Source organism: Microcaecilia unicolor, chromosome 5 (assembly GCF_901765095.1).
Source record: "Microcaecilia unicolor chromosome 5, aMicUni1.1, whole genome shotgun sequence".
In the NCBI taxonomy this organism is placed as follows: Eukaryota; Metazoa; Chordata; class Amphibia; order Gymnophiona; family Siphonopidae; genus Microcaecilia; species Microcaecilia unicolor.
The window spans coordinates 85,853,334-85,874,229 of NC_044035.1; the positions used below are offsets into that span (position 1 = coordinate 85,853,334).

The window sequence follows — 20,896 nt, forward strand, 5'->3', positions numbered from 1 at the left end:
CCACTAAATCACAAACATACATCAAGAGATGAAAAATGTGGTACTCACAATGCAACAATTCTGACACACTTCTATATTACAACCACCTTAAGACTTAATTAAACAGACTAATAAATAACCCAACCCAGAATGGACAGTAATTAAAATTCTTCTAAAGCTTAATTAAAATTCAAGCTGCAGTAATGTAAACTCTCAAAATGTTTTTCATTATAGTGCTCCATGAGACTGACATTCATCATCCTACTGGTTCCACCAACATATATTAAACTGCATGGGCATAACGTCATAAAAATAAGACTTTAAAGTCAGTACTCACAACTAAAGAGTGCTCCTTATGATATTCCCACATATGCTTAATGTCCTGAAAGTGTAGACTAGAGGTGTGCATGGGAATGGGGACAATGGAAAACCTGAAGAAATCCAAGGGAATTCACGAGGATGGAGACAAAAAAGTCATTACTACCGCGGGGATGGGAGGGAACGGGAGAGAATGGATTGGAATTGAAGGGGGAAGGGAGGGGGATAGGGACCAGATTAGGTCCCTGTGCACAACTCAATTCAGAAACTTGAAACCTACGTCTCAGCTATAATAATAATTGAAAAAGAGAAGCTCACCTTGATGAAAATTAGTGCATGTGCTCGGCAGTTCTGGCAATGAGGGAGACCACCGATAAACCGGTGAGCATATTCATCGATTTCTTTCGAGCATTTTGGCAGAGTATAATCTCCACTGAGCTAGTCTCATTTAAGAACATAAGAGCTGTCATACTGGGACAGACTGAAGGTCCATCAAGCCCAGTATCCTGTTTCTAAAAGTAGCCAATCCAGGTCACAAGTACCTGGCAACATCCCAGAACAGTAAAACAGATTTTATGCTGCTTATCTTAGAAATAAGCAGTGGATTTTCCTAAGTCCATCTTAATAATGGCGTATGGGTTTTTATTTTAGGAAATTATCCAACCTTTTTAAAACCCTGCTAAGCTAACTGCTTTTACCACATTCTCTGGCAATGAATTCCAGATTTTAATGATATGTTGAGTGAAAAAAACATTTTCTCTGGTTAGCTTCATTACGGGTCCCCTAGTCCTAGTAGTTTTGGAAAAGATAAACAAGTAATTTGCGTCTACCCATTCTACTCCACTCATTTTATAGACCTCTATCATATCTCTCCACAGCTATCTCTTCCCCAAGCTGAAGAGCCCTAGCCACTTTAGCTTTTCTTCATAGGGAAGTCATCCCATCCCCTTTATTATCTTTGTCGTCCTTCTCTGTACCTTTTCTAATACCACTATATGTCTTTTCTGAAATGTAGTGATACAGAACTGCACACAGTAATCGAAGTGTGTTCACACCATGGAGCTATTCAGAGGTATTATAAACATCCTCGTTTTTGTTTTCCATTTCTTTCCTAATAATTCCTAGTATTCTATTTGCTTTCTTAGCCACTGCTGCACACCAAGCAGAGGGTTTCAACGTATCAATCAACGATGACATTTAGATCCTTTTCCTGGGTGGTGACTCCTAATGTGGAACCTTTTCCCACATGCATTACTTTGTACTTGCTCACATTAAATGTCATCTGCTATTGGGATGCCCAGTCTCATAAGGTCCTCTTGCAATTTTTCACAATCCTGTTGCGATTTAATAACTTAGAACAACTTTTGTGTCATCCACAAATTTAATTACTTCTCTAGTTATTCCCATCTCTAGATCATTTATAAATACGTTAAAAGGCAGCGGTTCCAGTACAGATCCCTGGCGAATCCCACTGTCTACCTTTCTCCATTAAGAATACTAACCATTTAACCATAATATCTCTGTTTTCTATGCTTTAACCAGTTCTTAATCCACATTACCTCCCATCTCATGACTTTCTAATTTCATCGAGTCGTTCATGAGATGCTTTGTCAATGGATACCTCCTCAGCTTTCGACATGATCCATTACGGACTGATGATTCAGAGATTAGAGGCTTTGAGGATCCTGGGAAAGAAATTGGAATGGTTTTCTTCCTTTTTCTGTAGTAGGGCGTATAGGGTTGAAATGGAACAAGATATTTCTTCTTGGATTGATGTGGTGCCAGGTGTTCCCCAAGGTTCAGCCCCTTCCCCAGTCTTGTTTAATATCTATCTGCTTTCCTTGTGCAAATTGTTAGCGGGATTGGGTCTGAACTATAAAGATCTATGTGGTTGACATCCAATATTTTTTGCCTATTACTGACTCATTGGATAAGACGCTAGAATTATTACGCATTTGTTTGAAATTGATTAATTCTTGAATGACAGCTAATAGGCTGAAACTGAACGTCTCCAAAGACTCAGGTCTTGGCACTTCCTACAGATCCTCCATACTTTCCAAATGAACAATTAATATTGTCCCTATTATTAGCAGCCAGAATGATATTTGTGAGAGGATGGAGAGATTCTGAAGGCTGTACTATTAGTCGCTATCACCAGATATGTGCAAAAATTTTAAAATATGAAAAAGAAATCACAGTAGCACTCATAGGTCAGAAAGAGCACTTTGAATTGAAATGGGCAGAGTTATTTTATAACTCCTAAAGAAGGGAGCACCATTTCTTAGTATGTTTTATAGTCTGCTGCTCTAATGGTTAGGTTATCACATACATGAGATTCTGTATTTGTTTTGGAAAAGGCAGCAGTAAAAGTTGGAGGTGTGGTTGCTACACTCTCACTTCAGATTCCTACTTCCAAGAGATGGGGGGAAAGGGGGTGGTTTAACAGCTGGAAGGTTGGGTGGAGGTTCCAAAATGGTTGTAGCTTGTGTTGGATTGTCAGAATTTCGGATTACTGTATTGACTTTTCTGGGGGGGTTCACTACTGTTGGAATCCTGCTATAAATAATCAATAAAAAATTGAATAATAATAATACAAATATTTTTTAAATGACAGACATTTGGGACCAATGATTATACAGCAACATCACTGAGTGCTGTACTAACTACTTTTGCGTGACATCGCGAGAGCTCTTGAACTTTCTGCACTGCGCAGAAGAGAACCAGTTGCAGCGAGAAAGCCAGAATTGTGTGGTTTTGATGCAGCTACAGTCAGTCAGGTGAGAGAGAGACTGGGTGAAAGCTGAGGACGGGACAACCCACCATTGTATTTTGTCACTATTTGACAAAACATGTAGCAAAATACAATGGTAGATCTTCCGAACATTACTAAACATAAAATGTGGCCCCTGATAGAAAAAAGGTAGGACAAGCCTGGCATAAAGACTGAAGAGCAATTAATACATAATTGCTAATGTAATCTCTGAAACAAACAGTGTAACTATTGTTCTAGTTGTTTTACCACAGTTTAAGATATATGGGAAATATTTAATGGGATATCCTACACATTAAAGGATAAACTCTAACTCCAACCAGTGGCATGGCCTGGGTGGGACAGGGCAGGGTTCCTCTGCCCACCCATCTCGGGCCCAGGCCCACCCAAAATTGGGTATCTGGCTACACCCCTGACTCCAGCCATATAAAAATGGAGGCCAATGCTTCAGGCAAACAGATGTCTGCAACAGAAGCACAGCGCGAGATGCCTATGGTACAAAGCTAGTACACAGGAACTGCTCACACTCAAACCAGCACAATGAAAAGATTCAGGCAGCTAAGTAAAACTAATTCCACCTGACTAGAAGTCTGCTTGCCCTTATCTGGGAACATGCTATTAAGAACCTGCCCCAACCTCGTTTCAAATGCAACTGCTTTCTTCATGGCTTCTTCCTGCTTCGGACAGCAGCACGTCCCCTCCCCCCACAAATAATAATAATAATATTATTACACATTTTTAAAAAGGTTGAATTTGATTTACTTTAGTTGGCTGAAACTTTGAATGCAAGCAGCCTTTTGACCACAAGACGTATGAAGGCAGTTTAGCAAAAGTAGCAAATGATGTAACAGGGTTGTTACTATGTCACCAATGCTACAAAACTGGGGAGTCAAATCGTTTCATGATCTTCTCCTCTACTCTACATAGCTTTGTTTATGAAAACCATAGAACGCATTGCTGTTAATGCCTTTCCCGTTTCAAACACTTTTTATTGAATTTTAAAGGCGTGAACATCATAATCAGAGACAAACACTGTATGACAATAAAGGAAATATTTTAAAGACAGGTAACTACTGCATAACCAGAGATGATTATTACATATACAGCATAATAAAAAAAAAGGGGGTGTTGTAAAAATACAAACTTTTCTCCTAAAATCCTTCCCTTTCATTTTACTCTTTACATTCATATATTTTTAGTGGTATTGACAGCTTTCCAAAGCTCCCTTTTATTACAATTTTTTCTATACATGCATACATACTTACCTCCCACCGGTACGCTAATGTCAACACAGCCCATTCAAAGTGAGTGGGCTACGTCGGCATTGCCATGTGGCTTTGTAAAGGGGGGGGGGGGGGGGTTAGTCAGAGGAACCCAAATATGAATGGAACATTTATAAATAACATTTCTTAAATAATTAAAATAACATCTCTTACATAATAAAATGTACAAAGAAATACCTGCATTTATGTCGCTCACCGGTACGTGCAAAGCAGATGCAATTTTCTCCAAAACCCTCATCATCTCTGGGCCTTCCTTGAAGGCATCCACTTGATGCATAGCTGTATCATTTTCTTCTATGTAAGTCATAAACCTTGGACAATGATCAAAGAACCTCATGAGTTCATCATTGATCACATACTGTGCACAGTCCATGTCTGGAAAACAAGGACAATTATTATGGCAAATGGGAATAAAGAATGAAAATGCTTCCACTATACTCTATTGATTTCAAATGCAAAAGAAATCCATTAAGCCTAAACATTGCTCTTAGTACAAAACTTGATAACTGCAACTTTTTAGTACTTGCTCAGGAAGGAGTTTCTCCCATTCTGCACCTATGGGAAGAATCCTTAGAGTAAGGTTTTCGATTTCCACAAGCAGGTCAAGAGAGCCTAGGTTCAAATCTAAGTGTGGCTCCTTGTGATCTTGGGTAAATCTCAACCCTTTACTGGTTCAGGGTCAGACTTAGATTGTAAGCTATCTAGGGAAAGGAACTACCTACTGTACCTGTATATAACTCACCTTAAATTAGAAGTGAAGAAGGCAGGGCTTTTTTTGAGGGGGTACTTGGGGGTACTGAGTACTGGCACCTTTTCCATTGTCTGCTAAAATTGACCCATGGTCTCCAAGTTTTAATGAAAGAGTTCAGGCCCTACACACCAATTCTGCCTTGTCATAGATTCTGTGACTGGTTACAGGGGGCCAGGCCATTGTGGGGTGGGTCCCTCAGTGATCATCCCACCCCTGAAGGGTGGCCTGGCATTTGAGTACCGGCACCTTTTACACTAGAAAAAACGCACTGGAAGAAGGCATGAGCTAAATCCAAAATTCTTTCCTCTTCCTCTTTGTGTGCTATTTGAAACTCTTTATACTCAGAAACAAAGGAAACCAATATCCTTCTGCCTGAAGAAATGAGCAATTGTTTGTAAAATCAGCCAGTGGCATTGAGATGAACTGCCAGACTTCTAAAGGAAGTCAAAGGCAATCCTAGACCCCTTTCTTAATCTAATCCTTGTAGCACACTGATTTCAGTTTGTTTCAGAGCCACTATCCGATTCTGTTTCTACTGAACATAAGTATAAAAGAAAGTATCATTTGTTCATGTTAATCTGCTTTGGATCTGGCTTTGTGGCTTGCTATCCAGGAGTCTGAATTCAGTTCCTGAACCTGGCCTCTAATCCTTAGACCAACCACTGCAGGGAGAAAGACTCAGTTATAACTCAAAAGTGACAATGATGGGTCACATCTACTGCTACTGAAGCCTTGCGCTCCCTTCTTCCTCATCACCTGTTCTACAGCTTCCTGCTGGCAAGGAGAGTCAGCAAACAGAACACCTCACTTATTGCTGCTTGAATATATGTAAACCGCTTTGAATGTAGTTGTAAAAACCTCAGAAAGGTGGTATATCAAGTCCCATTTCCCTTTCCTCCTCTATTAAATTCCTTCTGAAGTTTAAACCTCATGGGTTCAGCGGATAACAGAAGCCTACAAAGACTTGCACAGTTTCAACTTCCAAAGGAAGCCAGCAAAATAGCATGCAGCAGCAGGTAAGGAGAGCTGATTGACTGATGCCTCTAAACAACTGAAGGTTTTCCAGGGGTCAAGAGGAATTGGGTTGCCACATGGCTCTAGATTCTCCTGACAGCGTTGATCTAATGCTTGGTTTACCCCATTACATGAAGGGACTCATAGGCTTGCTTTTCTTAATTTGGAAATCAGAGTTACAAATCCATGAATGCAATGGGGAAAACCAAGAACAGGGTCAAACGTTTTGGGCAAAACTGGAGCCAGTTGAAGACACTAGGAAGGAAAGGAAGATGGTGCTAATGCCTGGGAGGTTAGAAGGAGAAGGAAATATATAGTGTTGGTGGAAGGGAAGGGAAGATAGTGCTGATGCCAGAAAGATGCCAGCCAGATTGGAGGGAAAGAAGTTAAGGGGTGGGGTGGTAAGAGAGGGAGGGAAAGGTGAAGAGGGGAGAAGTGGGAAGGAAAAGATGATTGTGCTAAGTTCAGAAGAAGGGCTGGGAGGGGAAGAAAAGGTAATGATGTCAAGGGTGGGTAAGGCACAAGGGGGAAGGTGATGATGTGCACAAGGTTGGGAACCACTGGTATATGGTCACTAGCAGATGACTTACTGCATGACTGGCCGATATGGGCAAGGAGTTAAAAACAGGAACCCCCCCCCCCCTCCATCCTCTAGGTAGCTGTAATTTCTATTGGCAGTCCAAAAGGCGTAGGAGGAAATGGCTGAAAGAAAATGGCTTCCATGGCAGTTTCTTAGCAGACTATTAGTGGGGTGATTTGCCCTTGCCTTCACCAGTTATCTTTACCTCCTGGCAAGGCCAAAAATTAATGGATGGCTGAATTGGAAAGCGGCTGGCTACCTGAGAAAAAATTCCAGTGCAGATTTCAAACTCAGGTCACTTGCCTATTGTGTCCAAACCTAACACCTGTGGCAAAAGGCCTCATAAAGACTACTAAACTAATCCAATTTCACAATAATGCATGCATGGAGAAGAGGAGCAATCATATATAAAACACAGCACATATCTAATCAAGCACATAAGAACAGCCATACTGGGTCAGACCAATAGTCCATCTAGCCCAGTATCCTGCTTCCAACTGTGGCCAAATCAGGTCACACAAATCCTAAATAGTAGAAAGATTCATGCTATTGGTTCCAGGAACAAGGAGGCCTCGGCATGTATGTAAAACACGTGCCCGCAGCTTGGTAAAAGGGGCCCTGAATGTTTTTTGAAACTGTTAGTTCTGCAGTTAAGGTTAATGATTCTCCAACTGTTTACTGGTCTTGGAATTATAAAAATATTGATCTGGACTCTTTTGCCAGCAGATGTTATTCACTTCATGATTATCTGGCTGTGTCAACTGAGGAGCAAATAGTTTGGAAGAATTTGTTGGCTAATGTCTTAGAAGCTAAAGCCCCTCTTTGTATGCAGTCTACGAAAGTTAAGATGGGGAACCCTTGATTTCGTCAAAGGTTACTGCTCTTAAAGTGGCAGTTATGAAGACTTGAGAAAGACTGATGAAAGCTTAAGACCATATATGAATGCCTTTTCTTTCATTATTAAGAGATTAGATACGCGAAGTCAATTTTATTACTCAAAACCAATCCAACCTAATGGTAATTAGTCTAAAGCTTTATTCAGTAGTCTCAAAGCTCATCTCTACTGAGAACTGAGGTCAACAACTTTCAGCAAATGATATAGCGGACAAGAAAAATAATTTTTAGGCTTCTTTTCTTTCACCTACTTCAATCCATTTTGATGTGTCTTCTTTTCAAGTTTGTAATGATGGAGATAGTAGGACTGTGACCACAGTTTCTCCGAGTTGTAGTGGGCTATCTAGTGTTCGGCTTTTATTTTGGCTTTCATTTTCTTACAGGATGATAAAACTCTTGCTCCAATGAAAACATCTATATCTACAAGAGATCCCTTACCTTCCTTCTTACTTAAAAATCCTATTTTGGGATTGTTGATGGAATCAAGTATCATGATTAATACTTCATTACTAGTGGCTACAATCCCATCAAGTTGGAAGCAAGCTACTTTTCAGCCAATACTGAAAAAGCAGAATTTTAATCCCTTGGATCCTGCTAATTTTATCCAGGGTCCAATCTAACAGAAAAAAAATTGTTCTCATGACTGAATGACTTTATGGATAAGACTAATGCACTTTATTCTTGACGGTCAGGTTGTAGTACAAAAATTGTTTTGGACTCACTGCTCAGTGATATACATACAGTCATTGATGGGAATAGGTCTGCAATCTTAGTATTCATTAACTTATCCACAACATTTGATCTTGTGGACCATCAGTTTATTGTCACGGCTCTGCCATGCCTCCTGCCTCGACGTGCCTATTTCCCCATCAGGTCCCGCAGCGCAGTCGGACTCCATGGCCTCTCAACGCTGGACTGGCTCTACAGCGAGGTGGACACCGGAGCATTTCACTGATCTGGTGGATCACTCAGTCCTCTGCTGCTTCAGACATTGGCGTCCCCTAGCCACACACACGCAGGGGGTCTTCTTTTAAAGATCCTGTGGTGAGAGCTAGATAGGACACCCACTGATAATCTCATCTGCTAGGGTTCTTATAAGGGTTAGCACTCTTAAAACTCTTCACCTCTGCCATCACAACAGGTCTCCAGGAGATGTCCCTCATCTAGCCTTGCCTCGTGTGTCTCCAAGTTCCTGCCTTGTCTCCAAGTTCCAGCCTTGCCTGCCATTTCTCCAAGTTCCAGCTTGCCTTGCCTTGCTTGGTCTTGGCTGGATCCAGTTCTTGCCCTGCTTGCCTTGTTTTGCCTTGTGCTGCCTAGCCCTGTCTGCCTAGTCTTCTGATGGCTTTGTCTCCAGTCCAAGTCCTATCTGCTTTATCTTTTGCCAAGCTTTGCCTAGTACTTTGTCTAGTGCTGTGCCTGATTTACCTGATGCTAGCTGGTTCCCAGCTACGGTTCAAGGGCTCCTCACTTCCCCTGAGTCTCTGACATTTATTTTGACCTGCTTATTTGATACTGGTATACGTGATAGGGCCCTTGACTGGTTTTCATTTACTTACAGTACAGCACCTTTTGGAACTCTACAAGAATTTTATTTCCAAACCGCCTATTGACCTGACTTCTCTGCCTCCTTCCTCTTAGCTTGAGATAAACAGAAAGCTCTAACCAATGGTGGTACTGATTAAGAAGGAACCTTTAGCTCATTGGTCACATACTTCTTATACATTTCCAAAGGTAAGAAAGATGGAACATAAGGAAAATTTCATAGATGTAAATTCATCTGCCTCATAGCATTCTCTATCTTGCTGTACAAATCCTGCAGAGTCTCTCAAAGGCTTCCTCTCTATTCTGAGAAACCTGAACTTTTTCTTCCAAACACCACGGACCTTCTGTTTAACAGCTGTTAAATCATGTTTTTAATTCCATCACCAAAGCAATAAGGCCCTCAAATTTCTTGGCAATATTTTGAATCCAGGCTGATAATGAATGTTCCAAAACTAGCTATAAATTATTTTAATAGCCTAGCAGTCTCATTGCCTAATTTTTTCATTGTGTGCCCCTCAAAATCCAATAAAAATATTCCAAATCCAAAATGCAAAAGGAGCCATACATAGCAATAAATAGTAACTGCATACTTTAGTTAAGACTAACGTGTGTAATCATGCTACCACTAATGCGCTAACACTATTAACACATATTATTTTACTACAGGTTCCATTTTATGCAATAGGATCTAAAGTACTTACCAACAGCATGCATTAACAGTTAGAAAGGCTGTTTATATATATCTACAAAATACCAGATTCCTCATTGAGGATTTATCGTCCTTCATGCTCTCTACGCTCTGCAGATAAAGTAATTACTTGATGCGTCATCTTTACACCACATCATACTTAATGAATACTGATCCTCCATATTTTATGTAGAAGGTGCCATACTGTAGAAGGAACTGCCTGCTGAACTGCGTAAAACTACTACTACTACTACTTATTTCTATAGCGCTACTAGACGTACGCAGCGCTGTTTGTGATACAATTTAGAAAACAACTCAAGGCAATTATGAAAGCTTTTGGCTCTTGTTGAAGGACTATTGATGCTCCTCATGCTGCCGTTTTAAACTTTTATTATTTTGTGCTGATTTAATACAGTTTGTTTTTGAATCGCTGTTTGTAATATTTTATTGTTAACAGCATAGAATGGTAGATTAGACATTTTTAAAAATAAATAAATACCACCCTGGAAAAGAACCTCAGAGTTGTTGCAGACAATATGCTGAAATTTTGGGTTTGGTGTGAGGCAACAGTCAGAAGTGCAGTGTTAGAATTATTTGGAAAGGAAATATCATGCCTCTGTATGACCTATAACCCCCTCGAGTTTTCACACGTGGCAACAATGAACTGCTTGCCTTGCAGACAGAGAGAAGGAAGATTGGCACAATTAAAACCAGACTATACATAGGCCCTCTGATCCACTCTTTCTTCCTCCTCCTCCTCCCCCTCTCCCTCTCCCCACCCTCATGGCTGTTGCCTCAACAGCATGAATAAGTCACATTTATTTAAAATTTACGTTATCTGACCCAGCAGAGCTAAGCAGTTTAGAGACTAAAAACATAAAGAGGAACATTTTAGATAAGAAAGAAACTTCATTCAATTCAAACAAAAAAAAGAGTAAAACTTCTCCCTAATGTTTAACTTGTGTGTATTCTCTCTTGCATTGAGCAGGAATTTGCTCCACAGCCTCTCTCAAAAGCGAAATTCAACTACAGCATTTTATGCTGGCTTCACCTGGTGCAAGACTGAAGCTGAAGCTTGTGTGTCCAGGCCATCATCCATCCTGCATGAAGCCAAAGGCTGTGGCCTAGAGGCGGATAATGAACCTGTGAGGTTCTGGCACATGCCATGGGTGTTGTAGCACCTACAGCAGTTATTCCCAAACATGGTCCTGGAGGCACCCCAGCCAGAAAAGTTTTCAGGATATCCACAATGAATATTCATGAAAGATTTGCAAGCAGTTGAATGCAAATCTCTCTCATGAATATTCATTGCAGATATCCTGAAATCCTGGATGGCTGGGGTGCTTCCAGGATCAGGTTTGGGAACCACTGACCTAAGAGGCGAGTGCTCCCAGTGCTGTCGGGGGGGGGGGGGGGGGGCTACTGCTCTTCCTCTTAGCATCTACTGTCATTCTGTACCTATGCTGCTACCCTGCCATTGCTGCTGTTTGCAGTCCAGGGCGCTAACTAATAGCAGAAGAGAGAAATTGGTTGAGGGAAGGAATCTGAAGAGGAAATAAGGATTCTGCATTCAGACAACTCTACAGCTCTTGGCCATCACTGAAGATAAATACTATAAACTGTCACTCTGGCAGGCTATGAGTTAGCAGATCTACACATGATGTACCAGAAATGGTCGAATAGGTCCTGCATTGCCTTTCATAATGGTCGATAACTGTTTCATTCTGCATATGTCATTGGAAGCATCTACTAGTACAAAAAGTATATTGACAGGTCAAGGTTTTCTCCCCAGCCTCTGTGAACAGTGTGCCAAGCAAAACAAATCCCAGTGTCAGTGCCATTCAAATGGAGAGATGTGCAGTGCACCACAGATAAAGAGAGAAACAGGAACTGCAGAACAGATGGGACATGAGTGACAATGTAAATACAACACACAATTTTGAAAGAAGCTAAAAGATGTTTTCATTTTAGTCCACTAGCTTCCTTTTGCTCTTTTGAGCTTTAACTTGGCTAGAACCAGGGCTGGAATTTGGTCCTGTGATCCCTCATTCACACTACCTGAGGATTTGCCCCTAATTTATAACCCTCTTCTACCTTATTTAGTCCAATCATTACAGCTACAGTCCTTGATCAAAAACCTGCAATCATGTTTGGCTTAATGGCTGACGTTTCTGTCCCCTCAGGAATTGTGAACTTTGTCTCTGTGGTGACCCTGACCCTGTCTAACCTGAAAAGCAGAAGTCCTGAGCTAGGAATCAGAGCGAGGACCCTCTCTGTTTGCCATTGCATCAGTATCCAGCCTTGATGTGTAGTAAAAGAACAAAAATTGTCATGCATATTTAAAATGTGCTACTCTCATTTTTTAAAAAGCCTGTTTTGAGCAAAGTGCAACAATACTTTTATGGATGAGATGCGCCCCTTTAAAAATTGTTGATTGGAGTAAAAAGAACTGCAGCTTCTTAATATGTCTAAGATAAATAAAAACAAAAGAATAGTCATACTGGGTCAGACCAATGGTCCATCCAGCCCAGTATCCTGCTTCGAATAGTGCCAATCCAGGTTACAAGAACCTGACAAAATCCAAAATAGTAGCAAGATTCATGCTACTGATCCAAAGGACAAGAAGTGGCTTTCAACATGTCTATCTCAATAGCAGACTATGGGCTTTTCCTCCAGGAACTTGTCCAAACCTTTTTTAAACCCAGATACACTGATAGCACCTCCTTTGGGTTGTATATATTTTGTCCAATATGCATCACAGATTCCTATGAATCTATGCTTCTTACAACACATTAGCAGTGACTAATGAATAATTACTATCCACTGGGCTGCCAACTCATGAAACTATTTTTTTTTTAACTATCAGTCTTTCATAATTGTCTCGACATGTTTCACTGTTGCTATTTTCTGTACAGCTCATCATCACCATCACCTTTCATTTAAAGACAAACCACCTTGCCATCTTGGCAGTGCCCATGGCAAGTTTAAAACAGCTGGAATTAATAACCCAAGATTTATTCTTATGTGACAAGACATAGTCTCTGAGTCTTGATTAATACAACTTCACAGAGCTTGAGCCGAAGGCAAAAGAGACTCAGGTTCATAGCTCATGATATATTTACTAACAATACGTGTATGTTTATTTTGATTAACCACCACATTATGGCAAAGCTAAATCTAAACAATTTACAAAGTTAAAAAGAAACAGGAAAGGAACGCCACTTAAGACAGTACAGGAGAGAACCACACAAGAGATGCAACTACAATCCTATAACGATATAAAAACTCTAGTTCTAATTCTAGATATAAATCTGAATCCGATTCCGATTGCTGTTGCCGTAATAGCTGACAGCGCTAGTCTAGGCCAAAGGCTAAAGTGAAGAGATGTGTCTTCAGATTAATTTTAAATTGTTTCAAGGAAGGCTCAGATCGCTGGTTCAAGGGTAGATTATTCCAGCAATATGGGGCAAGAAAGTAGAAGGCATTTATATTTATAGGACCTTGATTTGATTTCTATCGTGTCTCTGTATATTATTATTATTTTCTTTGTTATCTGGTTAAAGATTGATGTGTTATTTTACAGCCCCTTCTTCTTGTGTTCTGTGGTGTTTTGTTATTTGTGTTTTTTAAAACGGTTTTATTTTTTATTGTAAACCGCCTTGATGTATAAATTTTTATGTGAAAGGCGATATATCAAGTTTTATGAAATGAAGCAAATAAATTCCCAGCTCAGGTCTGCTCTTCAGACCAGTCGGCGCTAGGAATGCTGTGGCGATAAGCTTCACAACTCCCAAGACTGAGACCCCCTTGTACTAAGGCGCGCTCATGTTTTTAGCGTGCGCTAAAACTGAGCACGCTCTAAACATTAGAGACGCCAATGCATTCCTAGGGGTGTCTCTAACGTTTAGCATGCGCGCTAAAAACGTGAGCGCGCCTTAGTAAAAGACCCTCTGAAAGAGCCTTAGCAGTTCCATAATAGTGACAACTCGGTGGCTCATGAATACAGGGTTGCAGAAGGAGCCCTAGTTTGTGCCCCTCAACATTTTTTTTTAATTTTATTTTTCTTACATTTGTACCCCACGCTTTCCCACTCATAGCAGGTTCAATGCGGCTTACATATTATATACAGGTACTTATTTGTACCTGGGGCAATGGAGGGTTAAGTGACTTGCCCAGAGTCACAAGGAGCTGCCTGTGCCTGCAGTGGGAATCGAACCCAGTTCCTCAGGACCAAAGTCCACCACTCCTCCACATAGTTTTGTTGCTGAAATACATGGGCTAAATAAGTTAGCAGCAGATATAACATATGAGGAAAAATTTCCCCTATGTATTTGGAAATGAAGGTGCTAGGATTGCTGACTGGCTCCATATTTACCCAACATGGTAATTCCAGTTTTGGATTTTCCATGTTGCAAGAAGGCACTTGCACCCCTGGTTACTAAGCCGTGCTAGTGTTTTTAGCACGCGCTAAGCATTAGTGCACGCTAACTGTGCGGATGTCCATAATATTCCTATTTGTAGCATTTGTATCCCACATTTTCCCACCTATTTGCAGGCTCAATGTGGCTTACATTTGCCGTAATGGCGGGTGCCATTTCCGGGTAACAGAATTACAGAGGCATTGCATTAAGCTGCATACATACATGGAAAAGGAGAATACATTATAGTATTGTATGTTGTTCATGAGTAATAGATTGGATTGTAACATATATGGGTGTCTACATGGTTAGTGCGGGCTAATTTTTAGCATGCGCTAAAAACAGGGCCCTTGGAATCTTGTTTTTCTTAAGGTAATCAATAGAAATCAAACAAAATAAAACATGGAAAAGAAAATAAGATGATACCTTTTTTATTGGCCATAACTTAATACATTTCTTGATTAGCTTTTGAAGGTTGCCCTTCTTCGTCAGATCGGAAATAAGCAAATGTTGGTAGATGACAGTATATATAAGTGAAACATCAAAGCATTCCAGTGACAGTCTAACAGGATGGGGGAGGATAGGTGAGAGACAGGAAGAGGAACAGGTGAGATATGTATGGAGACAGGAGGGTGACAAAACAGTATGATTTTCAAAGCATACAATTTTATGGTTTATAATGGGCTAGAAAACCCAGATCTTTGTTAAGTCCTGTCTGGTGGGTGTCAAAATATTTAATCATTCTGACTTCAAAGGTCTTACGTTCCTGTATTGTTTTAAAGTTACCTTTCAGGATTCTTACTATGAAATCACTGGTACGGTGTTCTGGTTTTGTAAAGTGCCGCCCCACAGGCGTGACATCCTGGCTGGCACTGGCATTTTTCATATGATGTCTATGTAAATTAAATCTTGTCTTTAGAATGTGGCTTGTTTCTCCAATATAGCACACTTCGTCACATTTTTCTTAAGGAATTTAACTGGAAAATCATAATTACAAGTCTTCATGCAACGGGGTCAAATCTAGGACTGGATCAATCCCGATAGGTGTACATATTCATTGTGGCTATCCTGTCCTAAAAGGTTCATAGCATTGGATCCTAGCTCCAGTTCTGATTGAGCTAGAAGCCAAAACCATCAAGAAGAAAACGCCAAACCTGTCAACATATAGATCTAGGTGCTCATTGTCAAAGCACAGAGTCTTACAAAGTTTGTGGAGGGGCATTTTCGATACGACGTGTAAATCCAACTTTGGAATTCAGTAATGAAAATTACAATTTTCAAACTAGAAAAACATCTTTATTTTTTCTTTGAAAATAGCCATTTCCTAGACGTTACTGTGCTTAGTGCATCTATCTTTTTAAACCATTCTTCATAAAAAAAACATCTGAGTGAAAAACGCACAAAATCAAGCCATTGGGATGTAAGAGGGGCCAGCTTTCCTAGCAGACTGGCCACATAGGCATCCCAGCACAGAAGTGGGGCACCCTAGGAGGCTCTGCAGTGGACTTCACATAAAAGATCCCAGGTACACATTTTACCATTAACCCCCCCCCCCCCCCCCATATCGTATGGTGAGTCCTTCAAAACCACAAAAAAACCTACTGTACCCAACTATACACCACTACAATAGCCATCATGGCTGCAGGTATCACCTATATGTGGGTACAGTAGGTTTGGGGGGGGGGGAGATTTGGGGGAGGCTGACACTTTTCACCACAAGTGTAATAGTTAGAATGGATTATGGGCCTGGGTCATCTTCTCTACAGTGCACTGCACTGACCAATAGGCTATTCCAGGGATCTGCTTGATGCACTAATAGGACTGGCCATAATATTTGAAGCTGTCATAGAGGCTGGTATATACTGTTTCATTTACATCTTTGAGGGATTGCAGGAGGTCAGTGATCACTGAAGGAGTAATAGGGTGTCATTTCTTTATTCCTACAGTGGTCATCTGGTCATTTAGGACACCTTTTTTATGGCTTATATGTTAATAAAACAGGTCTAGACCAAAATGTCTTATAGCCCTGGGCATTTTTGTTTTAATCCATTATGGCAGAAAAACGTCCGTTAGGAACGCTCAGATCCTCCCTTAACATGACCCTGACATGCCCCCTTGAGATCTGAATGCACTTTTGATGGACTTCATAGAAAAATGTCCAAAAATTGGTTTCAAAAATACCAATTTGGATGTTTTTGTGAGAAAAGTGTCCAAATGCAGATTTATGAAATTTTTGGATGTTTTTATCTTTTGAAAATGAGCCCAATGGAAGGACATTTTTGATAGCGCAGCTAAGTCCGACTATGGACATTTTGCACAAAACGTTCAAAATCCGAATAGGAAAGAAGGTCATTTTCAAAAAGAAAAATGTCTATCTTTTTTTTCAAAAATACTGTTTCAAACACGGTTTTATGCTTTGGGTGTTGTGTTTTTTAGTCCATTTTAGGAAAAAAAAAAAGAACAAGTGCAAAACGTAGAGATTCATGCCATTGGGAAGTATGAAGAGCCAGTATTTCTAGTAGACTGGTCCCCCAGACATCCCAGGAGAGTAATGGGATACCCTAGAGGCACTTCTGTGTACTTCATAAAAATGCTCACAGATACAAAATCTCACCTTTGCTCCCTTATCTTGTCCCCTGAGCCCTCCAAAGCCCACTACCCCCCACTGAACGCTACTACAGTATAACTTATGGATGAAAGGGGGCACCTATATGTAGGTACAGTTGGGTTTTGGTGACTTTGGAAGGAGTCACAGTTTCCACCACAAATGTGATAGGTAGAGGGAGATAGGGACCAAGTCCCCCACTCCATAGTGCACTGCACTGATCACTACACTACTCCAGGGACCTTCATGTTGCTCTAATAGACCTGACTTTAACATCTGAGGCTGTCATAGAGGCTGGTAAGTCATAATTTTATTCCCATTTTCTTTGGGGAGGTGGGGGACAGTGACAACTGGAGGGGTATTGGGAGGTCACCCCTGATTCCCTCCAGTGGTCATCTGTTCATTTAGGACACCTTTTTGTGCCTTATTCGTTATAAAAACTGGTCTAGTTCAAAATGTCTTAGTTATAGTTTTGGGAAGTTTTGTTTTGTTCCATTATGGCTGAAAAACGTTTAAGTCTTATGAACACCCACATCCCGCCCTTAACATGCCCCCAACACGTCTCCTTGAGATTCAGACGCACTGCAGAAGAACAGCATCAAAAAAATAGGTTTTGAAAATACTGATTTGGCCATTTTTAATTGAGAAAACCATCCACATGCTGCTTTATGCCACTTTTTTGATGTTTTTCTCTTTCAAAAATGAGTTCCATAGTAACCTACATCATTTTGTAAGTCTATGTGCTTTCAAAATGAGCCTGATAATGTTTTTAATACAGGCATGCCATTTTATTGACAGTGAGCAACCATGAGTATACACAGAGTGGAGGAGTGGCCTAGTGGTTAGAGCACTAGTCTTGACATCAAGACATGGCTGGTTCAAAACCCACTGTTGTTTCTTGTGATCTTGGGCAAGTCACTTGACTTAACCCTCCATTGCTTCAGGTACAAACTTAAATTGTGTGCCCATCAGGGACAGGGACCTAGTGTACCTAAATGTAACTCACCATGAGCAACTACTGAAAAGGTGTGAGCAAAATCTAAAAAAATAAAATCATATATAAATTACCTGTAAGACCGTCAACTTGACTCTTTTGATGACCAAAATAGTTTTGCACCAATCCATCAATAAAAGCAGTAGTGCTGTTCACACATCTGTGTTTGGAGCTGGTAATAAATTTCAGCTGACCGTTCTTGAATTTCTCCTGGGTATACAGAGATGGGTACATAGATGCCAACCTGACAGCCAAGTTTTTCATATCTTCCTCGCCCTTTGCCACCAGCTGCCCATCCATCAGATCTGTGTACCACATTTCCCATGTCTTTAAATCCGTCACCAACTCTGTATTCCCTTTCGCCTTCTCTTTAATCACACTGTGGATCTCCTTAAGCTTTTTTATTTGCTTTTTAGTGGGATATCTGGTGCCATGCCTGATTACAGCAATCATCTGCAGAGGTGTGCAGCTGTCAGAAAGGAGTTCCTGATCCCTGTTCACCCGCAAGGGGTCTTCCAGAAGGTAAGGGTTGACATCTTCATACCTGGTCTTGGTCCCAAAATAGGTGGTCAGAGAAAAGGGACAGAAAGCAGCGGATGAATGAGTACAGAAATGATTTGAATAGCACATACGAGCCACGGAAATCAAGAGGATTAAGGCTGTATTAGGAACCTTTTGGCTCCAGCTTAATAAAATCGAGTTCATAGTGGCTGTTACAGCAGGGAGCACAGGTCGTCCAAGCTCAGACAACCTTTCCCTGAATCCAGGAAAGGCTTAGTGACAGCAGACACACAGACAGTTCTTCCTGAAACAAACATGAAGGGGGCGTGTGCCTATTACAAGAGAGAAGTAAGACTGCCTTTTCGCCAGTAAACTTGAAGATAACACACGGGTCCTGACGTAGTCTTGTAAAACAGATTCCGATTAGCTACCAGATGAATCCCCGCCCCTTAAAAAGGACGAGTTCTCGCCAGTAAGCTTGCAGATAACAAATGGGTCACACAGTGCTCTCTTAAAGCAGGTCCCGGCGATTGGTCTTCGGCAGAGCTCAGTCGCAGACAGAACAACAATAGCTGATTTGACTGCTGGCGCCATTTAACAGAGCACAAATACGCTGTTTTGGAAACTGTTTACTGCCTTTATAATTTTCCTGAGTTACTCAATAGTGTACTAATATATATGATTTGGTATAGTTAGTTTGTCCAAAAAGAAGGCAAGAATTTGTACATGCAAGGGACCCCCCCCCCCCACCCCCCGATATTTTCCTGTGGAGGGCTCACAATCTGAGTTTGCATCTGAGGATATGGAAGGTTACGTGATTTGCCCAAGATCACAACAGGTATCGGTGGGATTTTAACCAGGCTCTCCTGGTTTTAGGCTTACTGCTCAAACCACTACCCTACTTCTCCACTGAGTGACTTTACCCCCTGAAGTAAACCTCCTTGCTTAGTACAATAGTTGGAAATGAGGGTAGAGATATTTTTAAATACATTACAGTGATTTGTGTGCTCAGGAGGTCCATCCTAGTTATGGTCTCTGACCAGACTATTGCATTTGGTACAAGCTGTAAGGCTCGAATTCCTAGCTTCCACTTCCATAGTAACCATTTGTAGAGGTACTGAAACTCCTATCTATGAATTCAAGCCTTGACGTTGCTTTCCCTGGTTCTCAGCCTATTACTCCAAATACTGGGTTGCTCCCTCTCCACCTTGGCCTCGACAATGTGCTTTCCCCCTGCCCTTCATCACCCCATGCCATTTCAGTAGAGATCCTCGCATACAGCTCTGTCATAGCACCTCACTTCTGCTATTCCAGTAGCCACCCTGACACACACAGCTATGCCGTAAATTCTATTTTCCAGTAGAGACCTCCCACACTTTACTGCTGCCATGCAAGACCCACTGCAGTTCCAGTAGATATCTCCCCACAAACACAGTGCTACCAGTGCAGTTTATTCCTCCCAGGCAGCACCTCCTGTTATTCTAGATTAGACTCCAACAGGTGCATCTCTGTAATGATATCACACTCCTGCCATGCTTCAACCCCCACCCTCATTATTGCAATAGACACACCTCCTCCACATATACAGCTCTGCCAGTGTACCTTATTCCTGCCATGCAAGCTCCCCTCTGCCAAATTTTTACTAGAAAGCAATATGAACATTTACTCAGAGTGAAAAGACTGGCTGATGTTTCAACTCTTCCAGTGATACTATTCCATGAGCTTTCTTAAAGTCATTTCTTAACCAAAAGGTAGGCTAGGGTTAACTCTCAAACTGCTGGGTACAGTGACGCATAAATAATTACTTGCCAAAAGTTAACAGAAAAATGTGAAGGTCTCAGAATTTAGCCTGGGGGCAGTGATACTTCCCTTTCAAGTCAGCTCCTTAAAAGCACAGGGTATCAGTTTCTGGCCTTCTAACCCTTTCACCTTTAAGGTCACTGCTTTGCCAGCAGCACAGTGGGAAAGGAGAGCTCTGGCCAGAAGGAAAGACGGACTGTTCAGCTCAAATCTAGATCCCCTGAACACCCTTAGTGAGTACACCTGAGATGACACTGCTAAAATAACCCACCAGAGAGTCAGAATGTCAGGAAATAACTCTCAGCAGGCCTGTTAGCCAGGCTGTTGCCTTTTAGAAACAGTATTCAAAGGAGTCTGTAAAATCACATAGGAAGTAAAATACTGAAATCAGATTCTAAAAGCAAACCAAAGCCAGTGCAAGGGTATTAGTCACCCAAGACAAATCTTCATCCTAGCCCCCCTTCTGGAAGTTTTGATAATTAAACCCAATATTATTAAAGCGCTTTAATAATTCAAAATTGGAGAACTAGCAAAAGCAGTTGATATTTCTGGTGCACAAACAGCATGAGGTTTTTAAGGCCTATATATTCATTATCTGGCTTCGCTGTTGTTGGAGCTTTTGATTTGAGCCATCACGGTCTTCAGTATCTCCAGCCGGAGTTTTCCTGCTGCTGGCACACTTCCCCTCTTGCTGATGTTTCTCTCTCTCTCTCTCTCTCTCTTATGCAGCTGCATATACATGTGTTGGATTGCAGCCTA

At 41.1% G+C, this 20,896-nt stretch overlaps 1 protein-coding gene across 2 annotated transcripts in view; it reads right to left on the minus strand.

Annotated features, from left to right (window-relative positions):
• MINPP1 (multiple inositol-polyphosphate phosphatase 1) overlaps positions 1-18,625 on the minus strand; it is a 130,068-nt gene extending 111,443 nt beyond the window's left edge. For both annotated transcript variants that reach the window (XR_003942129.1, XM_030203081.1), the window contains exons 1-2: positions 17,911-18,625; positions 4,528-4,725 (exon numbers count right to left, since the gene is read on the minus strand). Coding sequence is in view for 1 of the 2 variants with exons in the window: in XM_030203081.1 (XP_030058941.1) it covers positions 4,528-4,725; positions 17,911-18,541 (829 nt within the window). In the remaining variant the exon portion in view is untranslated. The remainder of the gene's footprint in view (positions 1-4,527; positions 4,726-17,910) is intronic.
• Positions 18,626-20,896: the final 2,271 nt, after the last annotated feature.